The sequence below is a fragment of the Phoxinus phoxinus genome (assembly GCF_949152265.1).
Source record: "Phoxinus phoxinus genome assembly, chromosome: 11".
Classification (NCBI taxonomy): domain Eukaryota; kingdom Metazoa; phylum Chordata; class Actinopteri; order Cypriniformes; family Leuciscidae; genus Phoxinus; species Phoxinus phoxinus.
The window spans coordinates 3,647,333-3,668,795 of NC_136886.1; the positions used below are offsets into that span (position 1 = coordinate 3,647,333).

Consider the following 21,463-nt stretch of genomic DNA (forward strand, 5'->3'; position numbering starts at 1 on the left):
CAGTATTTTTGCCAACCGCTGCTTTCCAAGCACTTTACAGAGCGCGGCTTCACGGATCTGACATTTCAAAAGAAGAGAAGATGTTGAAACGTTTTTATATACGAACTAAAACATCTGTTCTCTCAAATGTTAAGCGGTTGTAGATGTGGTCACTTCTAAAAGAGGTCAAAACAACCAGACATCTCAAAACCCAAGATAAAGGCCAGAAAACAGACCTCATCGCCATAATATTAATGGCCAAATCTACTGATGGAAAATTAAACAATTTCTAGAGACGGTCAAGAGTGCCCTCCAAAACATGATGTGAAATATGTCCTGCATGTATGCTGTTAATGCAGACTAGAGATAGTTTTGTACATGCACATTGCATTCAACTAAAAAATAATAAACTATATAAACATGTTCATTCAAATAAAGCTCTTTAAGTGTAGGTTGAGAGCCGTTGCGGTATTAACAAAATGTAAACATCTGCTAATAGTTAAAATTAACACAATACCATTTTACTTTCTTAATGTGATGTATTTCAGAGCGAAACGGTATATTCCATAAGAAAAAAAGGCTTAATTGCTCATTCTTGATGGCATTTTTTCCCCCTTGGAATAACATGAACTGAAATTAAGCATGTTCGATAATTCATAAAGCACATTAAAAAAGTAAAAAGAATCCATTTTGATTTCATGTGGTTCATAAAGATTTTGGAAATTGCCAGGTAACGTTACAATAAAATAAAAAAATCTTCCCCAAAAAAGATTGCATTGGAAATTGAAGTGCGTCGTCTTGTGTAGAGGGAGGATTTCCAAGATACTCGATTTGATTGGCCATTCGATCTACTGTGGATCTTCTTAAAGTCAACATGGTGTGCACAACCCATTTTACTTCCATATGGTGAGGAAAATAAATAAATCTGTGATTGGAGTAATTGGACCATGAAAAGTGTGTTTCATACCAGAATGGGTTTGCAGCCGGCACATTATGGTGCACTGATGAAACCAGGCAAGAGTGTTAAAAAGTAAATCGAGTCAATTTTGTTTCCATGTCGACTTTAGAAAGTGCTACAGATTACCATGACGGCACAACGACAACCGGCCAAATCATACCACCATTATATCACAGTTTGCTTAAAGGAACACTCCGACTTTTCGGGACTTTAGCCTATTCACCTTATCCCCCAGAGTTAGATAAGTCCATACATACCTTTTTCATCTCCGTGCGTGCTATAAGTCTGTTTGACGCACCCATCGCTAGCATAGCTTAGCACAAAGACTGGATGTGAATGGTTGCAGCTAGCATACTAATCCAAATAAGTGACCAAAATAACGCAAACATTTTCCTATTTACATGTTGTGATTTGTATAGTCACAGAGTGTACAAAAAACAAAGTCACATGAGACACAGACATATTTTAACCGTATAAATCCTGGGAACTATTCTAAAGGCGAAGCATTGCTACTTGGGCGGAGTGATAACCGCAGCACCTGAGACGCGCCGTTGTTTCTTCTGTCAACAAAACCAGCGTGACATCTCAGGTGCTGCGGTTATCACTCCGCCCAAGTAGCAGTGCTTCGCTTTCAGAGAATATAGTTCCCAGTATTTATACGGTTAAAATATGTCTGTGTCTCATGTGACTTTGTTTTTTGTACACTCTGTGACTATACAAATCACAACATGTAAATAGGAAAATGTTTGCGTTATTTTGTCACTTATTTGGATTAGTATGCTAGCTGCAACCATTTACATCCAGTCTTTGTGCTAAGCTAGGCTAGCGGTGGGTGCGTCAAACAGACTTATAGCACGCACGGAGATGAAAAAGGTATGTATGGACTTATCTAACTCTGGGGGATAAGATGAATAGGCTAAAGTCCCAAAAAGTCGGAGTGTTCCTTTAAAGGGGAAGTGTTTCGTTTTCTCCAATAGCGGCACCAAACATAACTGCAAAAATAAAGTCAATTGCAATTCATTGGTGCTGCTAACGGCACAAAACCACACACTTTACACACAGGATTCATTGAAAATTTGACAATGTTAAATTCAAAGTCCTTCAAACATCCGCTGGTTGAAAAAAAAAAAAAATCTAAATTAAAAAGTGCGCATGTAGAATTACTCTCCAGTCTAATCAGGTACTAGAATATATTAAATGTGTTTTTTTGGAGGCCCATAAGTTATTTACAAGATGGCAAGACAAAAAAAAAAGGTTAAGTTAAGAGCAACAATTTAACATGAGAAGTACAGGTTAAACATTCATCACATCACACAAACTCATCAGACAAATAAATACCAGTGTTCATGCAAAACTATCAAGTTCTCACAGTTCCAGCATTCAGACGACTAAACGCGTCCCCTCGCAACCGCGGAAATAGAGCTAACGAAACGCTTGTTCACACACACACACACACACGCACGCACGCAGAGGAAATCCAATGTGTAAAAATACTGAAAGCCACATGCTCACGCACCATGTGTATATTTTTACATCACAACAGTAAAAAGTAGTTCTTGCATTCGTTTAATCGCACACTCGGGCCGCGCTAAAGGGACGTGGGTGTCATGCAACAGTCCGCATGAAAGAGGAACTAAACAGGGGAAAGCAAAAGTGTTACATTTACAAAACATCGTTTCGAATATTCAACCAACACTTGATGTCTTTGCCACCTTCTCGGCGTTTAGAAAGCCTTGGCAAACCATTGTTTTTTGTGTCTTTTTTTTTTTTTTTTTTTTTTAAGAAAAAGAATCCAAATAATAACAGAATAATGAAAGTAAGAGCAAGAGTGGTGGAAGCATCCGGAGTGTCTGTGTTTTGCGTTAGTTATCTGATATCAGAGACGGAGCTCTGATTAATGCTGTAGGTGGGCGACGTGTCTCCTCCTATCGTGGCCACCAGGGGCGTCCCGTTACTGTTCAGACAGCCTTCCTGTAGAGCCGTGAAGTAAGTGGCCTGTACTGGTTTGTGACACTGCAATACTTCTATGGCATCGTCGATTTTGAACCATTCCCTTTTTCTCCCTGTCAAAACAAAAACGACAAAGGTTGATTACTAACATCAGATCCAAAGAACGCACATCAAAATGTTGCTCAAATTGGGTGTTCGACAGGGAAATTCAAAGGGGGAGTCCAAAAATTTGCAAAATGTAATGATAGACTCACACACAGGAGGTCACGATTCGAGCATGTAGGCTCTTCGTCAGACAATTCAAAGTTAAACACACCCTACGCCTTTATACTCTACACACGGGTGGATTGCAATGCAACTGTATGTGCGCCAATCACAAACTTTGGATTTCAGGACCTTTTAATGTTTTGCACACTTGTAAACCTCACAATGATGTTAATTAGAATTGGGAATTATTCTGATGAGACGTACATCATGTAAATGTTGCCTAAACATTGCCATATGTCTGTGTTAATCTGATTTATGTGTCATGTACGCAATTTATTCATTATATACACTGAATTTTGTTTACATGTACAGGTTAAACTCGAAAAATTAGAATATCGTGCAAAAGTTCATTTATTTTAGTAATTCAACTTATAAACTCATTACATGCAAAGTGAGGTATTTCAAGCCTTTATTTGTTATAATTTTGATGATGATGGCTTACGGCTTATGAAAACCCCAAATTCAAAAAGTCGTAAGCCATAATCATCAAAATTATAACAAATAAAGGCTTGAAATATCTCACTTTGCATGTAATGAGTCTATATAATATATTAGTTTCACCTTTTAAGTTGAATTACTGAAATAAATGAACTTTTGCACAATATTAAAAATTTTCGAGTTTCACCTGTGTATATATATATATATATATATATATATATATATATATATACACACACACACACACAAAATTGTGCATGCTATGAGAAATGAATGCAAACATCTCCAGTGTTTCCACAGAAGAATAAGAGGGATAGAACATTTCTTAGTTTTACTCAGGCTGATTATTCCACTAGATTACCGACCTTCAACCAGCAAATAATATGCATGTAAGTGTCGTTGAGGCTCGAACTCTAGAATCTAGATGTAAGCTACCGGTCAATATATGTTTTTAAGGAAATTAATACTTTTATTCTGCAAGTATGCATTAAATTGATCAAAAGTGATAGTAAAGACATTTATAATGTTTTATAATTTTGATAAAATATTTCTATTTCAAATAAATGCTGTTCTTTTAAACTTTCAAGAATCCTGAAAAATTTATTTTCATCAGTTTTCAAAAATATGAAGCAGCACAACTGTTTTCAACATTGATAATAATGAGAAATGTTTCTTGAGCGGCAAATCTGGATATTAGAATGATTTCTGAAGGATCATGTGACACTGAAGACTGGAGTAATGATGAAAATAGAAATAAATTACATTTCAAAATATATTAAAATAGAAAACAGTTATTTTAAATTGTAATTATATTTTACAATATTGATGTTTTTACTGTGTACATTAAAAAAATCTTACCAAACCAGGACTTTTGAAGGAGAGTGTATTATTCAGAAGTACTAACCAATGTTTACTGAATCCTCCCAATCTTCCAGAACTTCGGTTACAATGAGAACGTAGACATACGTTCTGTGTTTCCTATCTCGATTCTGAGTATAAAACAAAAAGTTAAAATAGTTAAGACAAGCAGCACAACATTTTAAATGCTTAACAATAATCAGCTTTTATAGAAAACCATGCTTTCTCATTATAGTTGTACTTACCTCAAATATTCCTACTAGTCTTCCTAAAGTGCCCTTGACACCAGCCTATAAAACAATGAAAGGATGAAACTGAAAATGTTTGTTGTAAAGAGACAGTATTATAATGTGGTGGGATTTGACAGCCGATATGTTTTTGGAGACAGAGTTTGTTTTGATCTAGTGAGCAGGAACATGAAGGCTTTGACAGTCTACACCCGTCCGGTGTGATAGCGATCCATCATGACGCTCTTTAGGCCAAATGTCATGTACACAACATGGCGGTTGACCTCAACTCGAGTAGTTGATTGTCGTCAAACATGGTCTAAATTTAGTCCTGATTATACAGCGGTGGTCCAGAAGACCACTAATGAAAATGCTATTGCTTTTTGCATTTTATAAAATGTAATACACACTATAGTTCAAATGTTTGGGATCTGTCATATATTTTTTTGAGAGAAGTCTCTTATGTTCACCAAATCTGCACTAATTTGATTAAAAATACTGCAAAAAACTGTGATAATGTGAAATATTATTTCAATTTAAAATAACTTTTCTATTTGAATATAACTTAAAATTGTATTTATTCATGTGATGCAAAGCTGAATTTTCAGCATCATTACTCCAGTCTTCAGTGTCACATGATCCTTCAGAAATCATATTACAAAATTATAATATGCAGATTTGCTGCTCAAGAAACATTTCTGATTATTATCAATGTTGAAAACAACTTTTTTTTTAATTTAAAAGTAATTTTTTTTCAAAAGAACAGTATCCTATAAATCTTTTGTGACATTATAAATGTCTTTACTGTCACTTTTGATCAATTTAATCTAAATAAAAGTATACATTTTTCTCTCTCAAAAATAAACAAATCTTATTGGCCCCAAACTTCTGAAAGATAGTGTATTGTTTTATTATAATGAGGAGAACAATGTGAGGTCTGTCTCTTTAGCTTGACACTCATGATGTTCATGATCTCCAGCATAACTTGAGTGCATCTTAAGCTTCAACGTAACAAAGTCACATGACCAATAACACTAATTCACTTGCATTTGATTAGTCACCAAGAAATGCAGAATCTGAAACACTCGATTCTAATTTAACATTATAACATTTCATTTTTCATGCGGTCACAGACTTCAGGACAATCCCACAGAACGCAGTTGGCTTTGTATCATGGTCCGCTTATAGTCCACGGTCACTCTTGGCTTCTGTCTGGCAGTCGAGGTGTGAAGAGCAGCTCTTAATCCGAGTGTAATGCCCTTTAAAACTGTAAGGCGATCGTCCCGGCAGAATGAGCCGCATGTTCACCGTCTGTCAGATGGCCGATCTCAGCTGATGGAACATTATCACTTCTCTTAATGAGAAACCCCAAAGGTTAAATGTCAGGAGAGCGAAAACCTAGAGTTTCCATGTTTGCACAATGGATCAAGTCAAAAATATCCGCCAGAACATCAGAGTCAATACAGTTGTTGTTAGTAATGATAGACCTAAGGCTATGTTCAAATCAGATTTTTCTCTCTCAAATCAGATCTTTTCCAGGCACTATTAATCGCAAGTGATCAACTAAGATTTCTGTGGCCAGACATAACCAATCAATCTGCATGGGCAATGACGTCGATGTATGTGACGTAGGTGTATGTGACGTAGGTGTATGTGACGTAGACGTATGTGACGTAGGTGTATGTGACGTAGACGTATGTGACGTAGGTGTATGTGACGTAGGTGTATGTGACGTAGGTGTATGTGACGTAGACGTATGTGACGTAGGTGTATGTGACGTAGACGTATGTGACGTAGGTGTATGTGACGTAGGTGTATGTGACGTAGGTGTATGTGACGTAGGTGTATGTGACGTAGACGTATGTGACGTAGACGTATGTGACGTAGACGTAGGTGTACGTGACGTAGATGTACGTGACAAGGCTTTCAAAACGGATGCAGGGAAAATGAAGGTGCATTAATCATCTCGCAACCGCGTTAATAGTGCCACAAAAATCCGATTTGCGTCTAGACTGAGACACATCAGTAAAAACCTGATTGGAATAGCATTTCAAAACATCCATGTGTGGTTTAAATCAGATTTCATGTGTTTTTTTAAAAACCCATCTGGATAAAATCTGAATGTGCAAAACCTCAGATTCTTGCTGGCAGTCTGAACATAGCCAAATACATCGGTCAGGCAATTAATTACCTGGTATTCGGCCATATTCAAAATGATCAGGCCTATTGGTCACTCCATCGAGATTTAGAGATAAAATTGTGTGTATGTTTTATGCACATTAGCCAAATAAAACCCATGAAGCACTAGTACTGTAAAATCATGACAAATTAACGAGATCTCCTACAAACAACGTATGAAACTTTAACAACATATTTCCTTTATAGTTCACCAAAAATTTTTAATTCTGTCATTAAAGGATAATTCCGGTATTTAACACCTTGAGTCTATATTGTAGTTTGTTTTGGATGAACAAGAGTGGTGGACAACATTTTTTTGACAATGGTTCCTCTCTCGAGTTTTTGACAATAAAAGAATTGGCCATGGACCCATTTAACATTGGAGTCAATTTGCATGTCCGAAAATGTCATTAAAACAGCCAATAATGTTTGTTTACAAAACTGTTAAACTCACCGAGTGGTTAGTGGTGTTCGTTGATGATTATAAACAATATATCGTCGCAATATATGATTCCAATCCGTTTATTTTGCTATAGTGGAACTATTTTTTCAGACACTTCACAACCGTGTAACTTCCGCTCAATATTTGAATCTGAAGCGTCAGCACACTCCCGACCACTTGATGGCGATAACCGATGTTTATGTCTCGCGGGACACTCACGGTCACAGTCGAGTTCAACTTCATATTACAAGTAACAATTAATGAAGGTTTTGTTTGTTTATTTCGCTTACTCTCCCGGGGCACAGTTGCTCTGCTCGCTAGCCTTATGAGAAACGGAAGCGAGCAAAAAGACTACATCGACCAAATGTAAACAGCCCCCTTTCCGTTACCGGTAGCGCATTTATATTAACCTGATATTAACGAGCACTCAGTCCTTCAACAGAATTCAATGGGATTTTACAAAATGACGAATAAAACACGACAGAAACTGTATTTCGCAACACTTTTTGGTTCTGGAACATCAACTAACATCACTAATCACTCGGTGAGTTGCACAGTTTTGTAAACGAACATTATTGGTTGTTTTAATGACATTTTCGGACATGCCCATTGACTCCAATGTTAAATGGGTCCATGGCCAATTCTATTATAGTCAAAAACTCGAGAGAGGAACCATTGTCAAAAAAATGTTGTCTACCACTCTTGTTCATCCAAAACAAACTACAATATAGACTCAAGGTGTTAAATACCGGAATTATCCTTTAATTACTCACCCTCATGTCAAACCTCTAAGACTTTCATTCATCTTCGGATCACAGATGAAGAACTCTAATGTAATCTGAGAGATTTCTGTCCCTCCATTGACAGCTAAGCAAATGACACTTTGACGCTGCTAAAAGTTCATAAAGAGATTGTAAAACTAATCCATATGAATTGAGCGGTTTAGTCCAAACCAGCTTGACGCACGAGAATTAATCTCATTGGTTCTTGCAGAAGCTCAAACGTGATGCGTAACACGAGAATGAACCTCATTGGTTCTCGCGCATCAAGCGAACATGTTTGAGCTTCCGTTTACAACAACTGATGTGTGTGTTGATTAGAGGATGAATACACGACCCGAGCCGATTTAGAAATGATGTTCGGGTTTGGGTCGCGTCACATCAGCGCGATAAGGCATTGAACATTTTAAATTTAAAACAGCTTATTATGTAGATAGCCAATGTGCCTGATGCTTTCACTTGATGCAAACGTTCGTTTTTGTGATTAAAATACATGTAAAATATTACCATAACATCTGTCTTCCTGTGTGCGGAAATTTGTTTATGTAGCCGTGACAACGAAACACGTGCATGCGCGCCTGTGTTAAGAGTGCTTGTTGCTCCGCGCGCGCTGACGCGCTCATCTGTTGACATTTCCGAAAGCCTTCCTACAGTTGCTTAATAAAAGCGGGCTTTCCACACAAACAAGTGTACACGTGTCATTAATATGAGAAAAAAATGGGATTTTAACTGTCGGTCTCATTAAATATCTTTATGCCTGTCGGGCTCGGGTCGGGTCGGGTTCGGACAGAAAAATTCGGCCCGATCCGCACTCTAGTGTTGATCAATCTTTATATGTGAATAAAAGCCTAAATTCAATCTGGTCATCATATAAAGTGATTGAGTCTCTTGAGTAAATTTGGACTAAACCGCTCAATTCATATGGATTAGTTTTACAATCTCTTTATGAACTTTTAGCAGCGTCAAAGTGTCAGTTGCGTAGCTGTCAATGGAGGGACAGAAATCTCTCAGATTTCATTAAAAATATCTTCATCTGTGATCTAAAGATGAACGAAAGTCTTACGGGTTTGGAACGACATGAGGGTGAATAATTAATGATAACATTTTGGGTGAACTATCACTTTAATACAATGTTGAGCATGATAAATAATGAAAGTGATGCATAATAAAGTACATGAATCAAAGTCAAACCTCTTCACAGACTTCTCGGGCAGCGGCGACGTTGGGCTCTTCCTCGGGCTCCATTCCTCCTCCAGGTACGATCCATTTGTCTGGGTGTCTGCTGCTGCTCACCAATAACACCTGTGTGGACACGCGTTACACGACTTCAGTCTATCGGGCGGGCTGAAAGTCAGAGACTGAACAATATACCGGACAACTAATAATATAGCTCATTGTGAAATAATCACCATTGGCTAGGGCTCAATAACAGAAGCCTTGTGTCAGTATAAAATCTCCTGGCATTTTAACACATTTTGAGTCAATATTTCATACACCAGGGGTAATTTCAGCAATTTGGAGAGGGTAAATATGTGTGTAGAATGATCCTAAATGTGAATGTAGGCTACAGCCAAAATGTTACTATGAACAATTTATAAAAAATGTCTGACCTAAGAAACCCATTCACCCCAATTTTTGCATTTCTAAATCCTGTTTGTTTTGGTGTAAGATTAAAGCATGCGAGAACCTTGTTTTCTGTCAAAAAAAGAGTACAGTATAAATGTTTTTCATCACAACAGGAAATTCTCATTTGACCAATTTTAACTATGCTTTAAAACAATGGAATAAAGTGATTTGGTCTATAAACTGCTATAGTGGCACTCGTGGTATTTTGATGATACATAGACTTACAAAAAATACCATGGTATTATGTTGGATATGTGCCATTGTATTCTTGGAAGTAACGTTACTGTGAATATGGAAAACCATTTGGGAGTGCCATATTCATGGGATATATGAAATATCAGTACCAAAACACTTGGTACTGTATCGGATATACTTTGTTGTTAGTGGTGTTCAAGGACACATAATAGTATTATCATGTTTTTTGGACACGGTTACCATAGTATGACCATCACTGTACCATGGTAACGTTACCACCACAGTACCTTACGGCAAGAAAGTCTTTCAAATATTATGACATATCTCAACTTAGATCCAATCAGATGAATGTCAATGAATCAATCAAGCTGTCACGCTTCGTTGATTATTGCTAGTCGAGTCGTTTAACGCTAACGTTAGGCCAACTCCGCTAACTAACGTTAACTGTTAGTTCCACGCTAACCGCTGATAGCACGCCGCTAAAGCGTTTGAGATTAACCAGCTGACGCGTTGAGAGACGCACGCACCGCGCGCTCTCCCTCCCGGCGGCCCGTTCCTTTCACCGGCACCGGTAATGTTACTCACCTCCTGCTCGGCCTCGCTCCTGAAGCACAGGCAGGCGGCCCGCTTCTTGTACCCGTCTCCATCATAGGTGCGCGTTTGGTTCGACTTAAGCTTCATCATCTCGGGCTGGGCGTTGTGACTGAGATCGGAACCTGATCCTGCCGCGCGGATAGAGAGGTAAAGTCCGCGAAATGGAAACCCCGCGTGAATCACTGGAAATAGATTCTTCTACGCTTCATTTTTCCAAAGCCGAGCGCATCTCGGAGACAGACGCCATTATCGAAACCGCTACGGAATGTGCGCAACCTGCACAGCGCATTCAGATAAAAGCCGCGTTCTTGTGTTTAGAGAATAAGGCCTGCGGATATGAAATTGCGCATAGTAATCTGGTCATTGTACACGTTAATATTATTGTTATTAATTATAAATTGTTTTATTATTTGTTAATAATTTATGATGGTTACATTAACATTAATACTATGTGTTATAATATTATTAATTTGATATAAACAGTATTGAATTAAATAATACAATATTTTTCCAGAATATACAGTATTCCGTATTTTTATTATTGTTATTTTAAACAATTATTTAAAGTAAAATTGTTATACTATTATTTATTTGATTGAATAAATTAAATCAAATCAATTAATAAGTCAGTATTAAATAAAAAATATACTGTAACTTTGTCGTACTGTATAGCCTACATAAAACGTGTCACTCTTCGTCCAATCATTACATACAACTATGTATAATTTCCATTACAATTAAAATCTTAAATCATCGTAACCAATAAGTGTACAACTAAACAACACCATTACGAATAATTATGAAATCTATGAAATCTACAAATATCTAATGCTCAAAAATCTATATAAAAATAGGCATATCTCCAAAAATATAATCATTACCTCTTGCACTTTATTTAGTGGATATAAAACATTATAAACAATAACAAATTATGTATATATTTTTTTATATAAAATATAAATGCATCTAATAGCTTAAATAATAAAAACCCTATACAAAAAAAATTACATATATATATATATCTCAAAATATATCCATTTTACATCTGCACTTTTTAGTATTTAAATTGAAGTGGATACATTTCTTAAAATTATTATAGCAACATAACACCTTCCAGACTACTCTGATATTATATTTTGTGCTAATAATATTTGAAACATGTTTCATATATAATAACAAATACAAATATATTATAAAAGTAACAATTATTATTGTAAAACATGTAAATGCATAAAGAATTTGCAAAAGTATTTTTTATTAATATCAACACACATTATACATACAAATAAAATCTATAAATCTAATACACATTTTAGAACTCTAATATTGTATTAATAAAATGTCACACACAAAGTATGCCTATATATTAACTGCTACACAGACGATCATTGCAGAAAAAAAGGATATTTTGAGATTGACTTTGTCTTGGGCTTTTGCGGTCTATTCATGACACCGTATTACCTGAGGTGAATATTTCAGAATTGTGAAGTTATGAGGACTTGAATGCATAAAATACAACTCTAAAGTGTTTAAGGAGGATTAATATGGGCCATGATTTAGATTGCACGTCTGCTGCATTTATGTACCAATGGAGTGTGTCATTTCATTTCTTAGTGCCCTGAAAAGTAGTAGTACGTCTGAATCCTTGAGAACCATAGCTTATTGTCACTGTTGTGATCTGTCATGTACAACAGCCAGATGATTAAAATAATGAAGAATTTCAAAAGCACTTGGGTGTGGAAAACCTTGAGCTGATCCCTGTAATGCAAACAGTTCTTTAAGGATTAATGCTGTAAAAAAAGTGGGTTGAGTATTATTTTACATATTGTTGGCAATATTAATACATTTCAATTGATTTTAAAGGACATTTTTTTAGAGTCACCACTTGATGGCGTCCTGAAACAAAACCACCTGAGAATCACTTCTATAAGTGCTTTATATCGTTTAGCTTGATGTGTAATTTATTTCCTTACCATTAAGGTTTTATCTAGAAACCCCCTTTTAACCATTGAAGAAACTCAAAGTACCAAATAAGGGATTAGTACAATAAGTGTCATTATGTCCAAAACACAAATCTTTTTAGCTGGAATGTAATTTAGCACAATTCACCTACAAAGAATCAGTTTCAAAGTGTGATTTGTACCCGCAAGGTCAGTGATGGCTTCAAAACTGACCAATGCTTCCATATAGTGACTAATAAATACAGACAAATGCAGAATATATCCAAATATAAACCTTTGTTATTATCTTCAATGCTGATTCCTGCGGATTCTAGTGGAAAACATCACATTATAAGCTAAAACCATGTGCTCCCTCAACACCTGGCCTGGGTAACTTATATTTGATTACAAAATATAAGAACCAGCCTTGAAACAAATGTTCACTGGAAGATACACTAACAAAAAGCTATAGGTCAACTGTAAACGGCTATTCAACATGAATGCATTATATGTGGACTATCAAGCACATGATGTTACACAGTTAAATTATCGCTTGATCTAAATCTAATCTACAATTTGGACACACACACTACTAAACAAACCTACAAACAAAGCATACGTAGAAAAGCACCTCAGTCCAATAGATATATAGATATATATTAAAAATAGCTGGAAACACATGACATATTTGTATGCAGTGTGACTCTGGATTCTACAGTATATTTGATCTAATGACATAAAACTCATTATGTATTAAAGCAGAATATTACATCTATTACTGTCCTGTGGTTGTAGAAAGACGTGAATGACATTCCCGGTTTGAGACCAGACGGCTTGTTTGTTTGGTTGAGTGTGAGGTAGTGCTCCGATTAGATTGTTACTGCTCCTCCTCTTCATCTTCTTCAGCGTCCTCGGATGAGTCCTGAGGTTTTTCCTTTTCCTGTTCGGAGCGGAATCAAATATTTGGGGATAAGATGCATGAAAAAGCAAAGCTTCTCTTTTGCTGCATGTTATATTTGACATTTGCAATGAACTGACATTTTTAATAGGTTTAGCAAGATAGTTTGACCTTTAAAATCTTGCAGGATGGTGTCACTGCTGTGCAAGTTGAAATTCAAAATTTAAAGAGGCAGTTCCCAGTTCCCAGAAATAAAATGACTAATTTATTCTCATGATTTTCTTTCTTCCATGGATGTTGTGCAGAATGTTGATGTTGCAAAAATGCACGTGTTTACTGGTGTAACCCCTCCGGGTCACGGCACCAATATAACCCCTCCAGTTCTACGCGCTCCGCTCCGCGCAGGACTCAAACCGGCGTCTCCGGCATACTAGGAGGCAGGCGTGCTAACAAGGGTGCTAAAGACCGCAGTCTCTAGTGTCAGCCGCTAGTGCACCTCTTGAGGCCAGGGGAGTGAGGTTTACTCGCACGCCTCCTATAGCTGGCCTCTGTTACACCAGCGCATAGGCGGGGCAAACTGTCACTCACATGAGATCCACCAATAGCAAACCACAAAAATCTAATCAATACCTCATGGACAAAATATTTTCTTGTTCCAGAAGCAGTTTCAAAGGATATACGTCACAATAGGGGGAAAAAAGACTATCGCAACTTCTGCTTTATGCCGACTTCACTTTAAAATATCTACATTAGTGTTCCACAGAAGAAAGAAATGAGTAAATAATGAGAGTTAACAATTTTTAGTAAACCATTATTTTAAAATGTACCTCTTTCTTAGGCTTTCCCCTCGGTTTGGTGACAGAAGCTGATGATTTCTATTGAACAGAAAATATAATTAATAACAATTATTCAAGTGTCAAAAAATATGTAATTTAGTTATATGCAATCATCCCATCCAGGCTAAATCATTAAATAAAAACCAGAGTGCTTTTAATGTTTATTTTTTCCAATGCATTTTCACAGGCCAATAGCAATGCATCTCTAGTGCACCAGTAGAGGGAGCTCGTTTCTGCACATGACAACAGATGGAGGGGGCATTGAGTTCACTGAGGACTCTTGAGGCGGGAGCTGACAGTGCATTGCTCAGGGCTACAGTAAGTGGCTAACAGCAGGTCACCTGCATTTGGTCGGACTCGGCGGATGAGCCGTCAATGAAAACCCTGCATACACTTTTCAGAATTAATAATGCATATGTCTCTGTGTGTTTGCAAACAGAAGACAGCTGTGTTGCATTACCCAGCAATAGTGAGAAAAATAGTGTCTATATTATTTACATTTATACAGTTATGCCAGAATTACACAAAGAGACTCTAATGAATCATAGTGTGAGTATCATAGTTACGCTCTTGGATGAGCCTTTGTTTTTGCTGCCTTTTGGCCGTCCTCTTGGTCTTTTCGTGGTTGGTGATGACCCACTTAATTCCTGCAAAAAAAAAGTTTATTAAGAAGCTCCCTTAATACAACTGTAATGTTATAAACCTGAAGATGCATTATTAAAACATGAGGTATTATAAACATACCCACTACATCCCTATAATGGAGGCATTATTACTTTCTTTTCCCTCAGAAAGTGAACTGGTTTAATAGTGATCGAAATGAATTGTTTACTAATAATGCAGTATTACTTTATACCTTTGGATGCTTCCTTGGTCTTCCTCGTCCCCTTTTCTCCACTCCATCCTTGTCTTTGACGGAGACAGTTTGTTTCTCTGAATCGCTCATGTTTCTAGGCTGTTTAAAATACAAATTAAATGAATTCAACAGCTGATCCTATATCTAAGGAGATTCAATTTGAGCCTAATGCAGATGACCTATTAATATGGCTTAAAAATAGGTTTATTAGTCGCATTGAATGCATTAGCTGATTATAAACAAAATGTCAACATGATTCAAACGTCCTCCATGAAAATGACTTACTGTAAGTACACAGGTTAAATACACTAATTGATGCAATGAGTTAAGTTTAAAGGGAACAATTGTGATCATTGTTACGCATTCAGTCTCTGGCACCTCAAATCTAAGAAAATATATATATGCACCACCACTCTAATAAAGTTTAATGATTGCATTCATGTCTAAAACCCTTGGATCACTTTGTGTTGATGCACAGGCGAGGCGCTCAATAGGTTATGCAACGATCAAATCTATATGGAAGCCTTAGCGCGCGCTGCACTTGGAGACCGACGAGCAAATGAGCATTACAGCCCTCGTGCAACCATTTAAGACAGAACGAAACATTGACTTACATGCACTTACAGGAAAATAATGGTGCGATGCGCGCGCTGTTCTGTTGGGTGGCCCCACCTCCCGCACGATGCCGATCTGATGATTGAATTAGAGCGCAACCGACCGTCTCCCAATAAACCACAGTCTAATCTCAAGGCAAATAGACGTAACGGGGGGAAAACTGAGGAATTAACTCTGTCGGTTCTGATCGTATCGAGGGATACACGCACGGAATAGATGCGATTAAAGCGAGTTCAGGAATAGCAGCCTGTCACTGGAATAAAAGGCCAATGGAAAAGCAGGATGAGCCGCAGGTTGATGGGAAGAGAGGCGGATCTCACGGGCCATATGCTGCTGGGACAAAGTACTGGCGCCAAGTACAAATGAACTTTAAAAAATAAAAAATAGATAGATAGATAGATAGATAGATAGATAGATAGATAGATAGATAGATAGATAGATAGATAGGCTAGTTAAGACAAAATATGTCTTCAAGCTTCTTTAAATAATATAATATAAAAATAGCTTTAAATTAAATGCACAAATAATATAGACATTATATGGATGGATGGATGGATGGATGAATGTAGGCTATGGATGTGTGTAGTCTAGCCTATAATATATTATATAGGTGGATGGATGGATGGATAGAGCGATCGATAGATAGATCAAATAAATCTATCTAGCCTATTGATAACTTGATTACTTTTCATAATCATATGAGAGCCGATTTTAAACAAAATTTCAACCTAATAACCCAATGAACATTAAGCTATAAGGTATATTAAAAATAATAAATGCAATTATTTTTAACACACACACACACACACACACACACACACACACACACACACACACACACACACACACACACACACACACACACACACATTAAAACAGAATAATAAAACTGAAATTCAAACTAAACTAAATTAAACTAAATAAATAAATAGCTTTAGCCGTCAATCTTCTTTAAATAATATAACTAGACAGATAGATTCAAAATTATAATAAAAAATAAATAAACTAGATGATAGATAATCTAATAGATCATCTAATATACAGATCAACTAATTTGCTAAATATATCGAAAATCATCATAGATATCCGCTTTCAAAAGTATTTAGAATAGTTACAGTTACAAAATAAATGTGTGTGATTTTCAGGTCCTTACAGAAAATGTTGCTTCCTTTCAGAAACTAGGCGCGTAAATGTGACGTTCCCAATCTACGTCATTGCGCTTGGAGACAGCAGACTAGAAGAACCAAAACAATGAGATTTACATGATCTGTATGTATGCATTACACATTGTCATTTGTTTGAATGTTTTCTGGTATGAAAACAGAACGAACCGATGAACCGAAATGCGTGATAGTCGCGTTTCTTGTGTGTTGAATCGCTGTGAATGGCTTATGTCTTGTTTACAGCGCAAACAACTCTTTAACATTCGGGCGTATTAGGGTGAGTCAATAACATTTTTGAGAAAACAAACGTTCATTTGTGTTGCATATATATTTACTATTGGTTAGTTGTGTGTGTAAAAGGTTGTTTAATGTGTCGCTCATCAGGTATGAGCAGCTAGCATGCTAACTAACTGGGATTACAGCTTTAAACCTGAAGATCTGGGTGTTAAGAGAATGCTCGTATATCATACCAACTTTTGATGAGTTAATTATTAATTTGGCAAGCTGTTTTTAACGCTAGTGTACATTACATTTTGTGAAATGTACAGAATGGTGTCTTTTGTAAAATATCTTCACAATGCACAATTTTTCAGAAAAATGTTATGTACATTAACATGCTTATAGACAAACATAAATATTGATGAAAAGCTAAATATCAAATGCCATAGATAAATATTTACTGTCTGAGTATTGAGTTATACAATATTTTGTGGAGGGGCGTCAGAATGACAATTTCCACCTGAGATTTGGAGCCAAATCATCACTGGTGGGCAAATATGACTTTAGAAAGATTGGCAGCATTATTATTTTATTTTTTTGCATAGATAGATAGGTCTATTAGTAAATCCTGTTGTCTTTATGCAATGTTTGTTGTTGCATTATATGACTTATTTTCTCATCCCTGTAATTTGGCTTTAAAATTTAGGTGGAAATTGTCATTTTTAGCCCCCTCTACAAAATAGCGGATTACTCAGTAAATATTCATCCATGGCATTTCATATTTTGGCTGTCATCACTATTTATGTTAGTCTTTCTTCAGAAAAAAAAATGAACAAAATTAAAAATGTATTCTGGGGACCTCTGGTGGAGCTGACACGGAATGAAAACCCAATGAATTATTATTATTTATTTGTTTATGTATTTTTGCCAGAACAAATACAGTGATCAGGTGGGATGTTGCAATTCCTCTAAAAGTTACCAACCCCTAAAGCCAGTTTTTAGTCCCATTTAGTGCTTGGCGAGTGTTTATTTTGGACCTTGCCTGCAGGTATTACAGACTATATAAAAAGCTCACCACAGTTTCCACAGTTCAGAGAGCTAGTCCAGCCACTGTCGTGCTTTGAAGCCACACCGCAAGCCACACATGCCCGGATACATTGCCATATGAGTCTGTAACATGCTCTCTGTTTTTCTTCAGGACTGAACTGACATGATCTGCTGATCGGTCCACCTCCTCTAGAATAATGCACCATCAATAAAAATGGGAGGCAGCGGGTCCAAAACTAAAGGAGTCTGGCCTTTTAGCAGCTCAGGAGCTGGAGGAGAGCCTCCCGGTGAGGTCACTGAACAGTGTTTAGCGCGTCTGAGAGGCTTCAAGAATGCCACACCATTCGTCTTCACAAGGAAAAGGTAAACAGTGTGTTAAAAATGTGAGGAAAACCTGTGATCCTGTCTGAGTTCTGAGGCCCTCCTGGTATTAAGATGCGTTTTGATCCGTCTCTTTTGTCCACTTTCAACCACTTCTGTCCTGATTTCTTATAGGGGAGAGTATATGGGTGGGGAAATGTATGTATTTTTCAGATCTTTTGATCTAATGGACAAAATAAGCTTGTTTAATTTACATATGAACTGGACTGGAGACGATGGAGAAACACACAGAGAGCATCAGCTTTAGTTTCTGCTCTGACAGACACGAGACCAGCCGAACGCTGTGAGTGTGTGTTAGAAATCAGGAATGGTGAGAGAACATTGTGATGGGACGTTTGTCATCTTCAAACCAAACTTGAGTCTTCAGCCGACAAAGTTTAAATCCCGTCTGGCTGGCGCACTTCCCATAATGTGTCATGTTAAGTCAGTAGGCGGAGAGAAGAGTTTTTTTTGTGGCTGTTTGAACACAGGAGTGTTTACAGTGAATCAATTCGGTTAAATGTGTTTTCGATTGTAAATGGTGGAAAGTGGACAAGCTCAAAACAGTTTTAGACCCCGTTTACACCTGTAAATCCACTTGTGATCCGATCGACCAAAACACTTCTTAATATCAGCTGTAAACAGGTATTAAACACTATTCTACTCAGTTGTTGATGGTTTGGGCCACGTGAAGTCAATAACTGGGTGATTCTCATTGCAAGAACAAGTCATATTTCACCCCAAAATCAAGAGAAGAAAATATATATATATTTTATATAGAAACACACTTTATTTTATTTTATTATTATTGTTGTAACTCAACAAATCTAAATGTCATCTTTCATAACCATTGAGAAAAGTGGTATTTACAAAAACCATGCATTTCATTAAAGTGCCCCTATTATGCTTTTTCGGCTATAGCCTTTTATGCAGTGTGTAATATACCTGTCTGTGAATGTAAAAGTGCAGATAATGGAGTCATTGTCTCCTAAAAGAAAGAACCGATTCTGGAAGAAGCGAGTCGTTAGTAATCCCAGTCTCACTTCCTTTACGAACCTACTTATGTTTGTAAGACATTTGCATAATGCCAGCCTATGGTCTTCATTGGCTGTTTTCTGCACTGTGAAAGCAAATCAGCGATGGATCACTTCCAAAGGATGAAGACTCGTGCTGGAATTGATACAGAAAACCCGATGCCATTATTCGTATCATTGTGTATCAAGCGCTGAGGAAGCCTCATAAGCTGAATTTCAGATATGGGAATTGGTATTTGTTTGCGACATGCGCTGTAAGCGGTCGACCAATCACAACAGACTGGGCCATCTGTCCAATCAGAGCAGAGAAGGCTTCCTTTATCGAACTGTTGCAGACACTTAAAAAAGAGGTGATGTTGCAATGTATATTATGAGAAAATGAAAGTGTTTTTGACCTTGTATGCATGTAAACCTGTTGTAGACGACATTAGGAACCTTTAATATAGCATAATAGGGGCACCTTACATTTTTCTGTAGTTTTGGCGAAAGTGTGCTCAATTGTCATAATGCCACAATCCTAAATAAATAAATATTTAATTTTATTAAATTGATAGTTCAAATTTTGTGCACTTTTTTTTTAAAACATATTTTGTGTGTGAGAGAAATGAAAATTAAAAACACTTGGATGTGTTTTTGTGCAAAAAACAACAAACATTTTTGTGTGAGAAATGTATTTTTGTGATATTCTTTGTGATTGCAGTTCCTTGTATTTTGACGAAGATGGCGACCTGGCTCATGAGTTTTATGAGGAGACTGTGGTGACCAAGAATGGCAGAAAGAAAGCCAAGCTGAAAAGAATTCAGAAAAACCTCATACCTCAGGTGAGCTTCACTGATCCGGTCAGATACATGGACATGTTCAGTGCAAATGTACAGGATCAACTCAAGAAATCAAGCGAAATTTATACAGAATAATTATACATGATATATAAAAAAATCAATATTAAAGATCACTACGTGAGAAGCAACTTATTTATATGACTTTAATTTGCATCACATCTTGGAAAACTAGTCGATGGCATAAGATATTTATAATTAATTATAATAAAAAAAATTATCTACTTTCTCCATTTCTCAAATCTCTCCCTGTTCTTGCTTGTACTATTCTAGACAAGGTTTAAAACATTGTATTTTTAGCTTATGATAATTCCCCCTTAAGATGATTCACACATTGTATTCCTCATTTGTGAGTTGATTTGGACAAAATCAAAATGAATACATGTAAATGTAAAATATATTTGGTCTGTTTTTCCAGAATAGAAAGACTGCACATTTTTTGATGTGTAACTGCTAAAAAATACATTCAGCCTCAAAGCTAAAAGTCATCGACTACAAGGCATTTATTTATTTATTTGTTTGTTTGTTCCAGGTCTTCCATTTAACATCTAAGCATTTATTTATTTATTCTTATCTAAATATTTAGTTTACCTTAAAAAACATAATTTAGTTTTATAGCTTCATTTTGTATTAAAAGCATTTTTTTTACCATATTTTTTGCATTTCATGCTTCCAGGGAATCGTTAACTTGGATCACCCCCGGATCCACGTGGACTTCCCTGTCATCCTGTGTGAAATATAAGCAAACAGACTCTTTAGGAAGTGACACAATCCCCCTCGACTTCCTTCCACCGTTGCTGTTGCTCTGTAAGGACGCCCCGTGGCTCTGTTACGACATCTGGCTTTGACCAAAAAGTTGAATCATATTTTCCGATTTGCATTCTGGTGTATAGACAGCAGACGTACGTCGTCCTGTCTCCTGTGATGTACAGTAGGGAATGCATGTGCAATGAGAGTGTGTAACCTAAAGCTATGCAGGGATTGTACATAAATCATGTGTTTGTTAATGTCGACCAATTGCAGTGCGTGTTTATCGTTTTATTGTATAATATTCTGTTGTATCAAAGTCTGTCTCTGTTTGTTGGGCTGCAACCCACATCTGCACTTGTAATCATTTCATGTACAGTAAATTATGAGTTAATATACTTGAATAAAATGGTTTAGCAGA

The 21,463-nt window shown here is 36.6% G+C and overlaps 3 protein-coding genes across 7 annotated transcripts; 1 reads left to right on the forward strand and 2 right to left on the reverse strand.

The window, feature by feature from the left end:
* Nucleotides 1-1,797: 1,797 nt before the first annotated feature.
* On the reverse strand, nucleotides 1,798-10,839 carry nudt3b (nudix (nucleoside diphosphate linked moiety X)-type motif 3b). The gene is made up of 5 exons (XM_079627735.1): nucleotides 10,483-10,839; nucleotides 9,268-9,378; nucleotides 4,696-4,740; nucleotides 4,497-4,581; nucleotides 1,798-3,000 (listed from the first exon to the last, which is right to left on the reverse strand). Exons 1-5 carry the CDS (start codon nucleotides 10,579-10,581, stop codon nucleotides 2,804-2,806), a joined length of 537 nt encoding a protein of 178 aa, XP_079483861.1. The 5' UTR covers nucleotides 10,582-10,839; the 3' UTR covers nucleotides 1,798-2,803.
* Nucleotides 10,840-11,726: 887 nt separating this feature from the next.
* Nucleotides 11,727-16,820, reverse strand: hmga1b (high mobility group AT-hook 1b). 3 transcript variants are annotated; one of them, XM_079627741.1, is made up of 5 exons: nucleotides 16,790-16,820; nucleotides 15,022-15,120; nucleotides 14,732-14,812; nucleotides 14,157-14,204; nucleotides 11,727-13,371 (listed from the first exon to the last, which is right to left on the reverse strand). In XM_079627741.1, exons 2-5 carry the CDS (start codon nucleotides 15,109-15,111, stop codon nucleotides 13,309-13,311), a joined length of 282 nt encoding a protein of 93 aa, XP_079483867.1. In that variant the 5' UTR covers nucleotides 15,112-15,120; nucleotides 16,790-16,820; the 3' UTR covers nucleotides 11,727-13,308. The 3 variants fall into 3 exon arrangements, with proteins under 3 accessions (XP_079483867.1, XP_079483866.1, XP_079483865.1); XM_079627740.1 differs by lacking the exon at nucleotides 16,790-16,820 and adding an exon at nucleotides 15,646-15,891; XM_079627739.1 differs by lacking the exon at nucleotides 16,790-16,820 and adding an exon at nucleotides 15,636-15,890.
* tusc2a (tumor suppressor 2, mitochondrial calcium regulator a) lies at nucleotides 16,812-21,463 on the forward strand. Of its 3 annotated transcripts, XM_079627738.1 has the most exons (5): nucleotides 16,823-16,905; nucleotides 17,043-17,076; nucleotides 18,217-18,428; nucleotides 20,160-20,280; nucleotides 20,972-21,463. In XM_079627738.1, exons 3-5 carry the CDS (start codon nucleotides 18,280-18,282, stop codon nucleotides 21,035-21,037), a joined length of 336 nt encoding a protein of 111 aa, XP_079483864.1. In that variant the 5' UTR covers nucleotides 16,823-16,905; nucleotides 17,043-17,076; nucleotides 18,217-18,279; the 3' UTR covers nucleotides 21,038-21,463. The 3 variants fall into 3 exon arrangements, with proteins under 3 accessions (XP_079483862.1, XP_079483863.1, XP_079483864.1); XM_079627736.1 differs by having other exon boundaries at nucleotides 16,812-17,076; XM_079627737.1 differs by lacking the exon at nucleotides 17,043-17,076 and having other exon boundaries at nucleotides 16,818-16,905.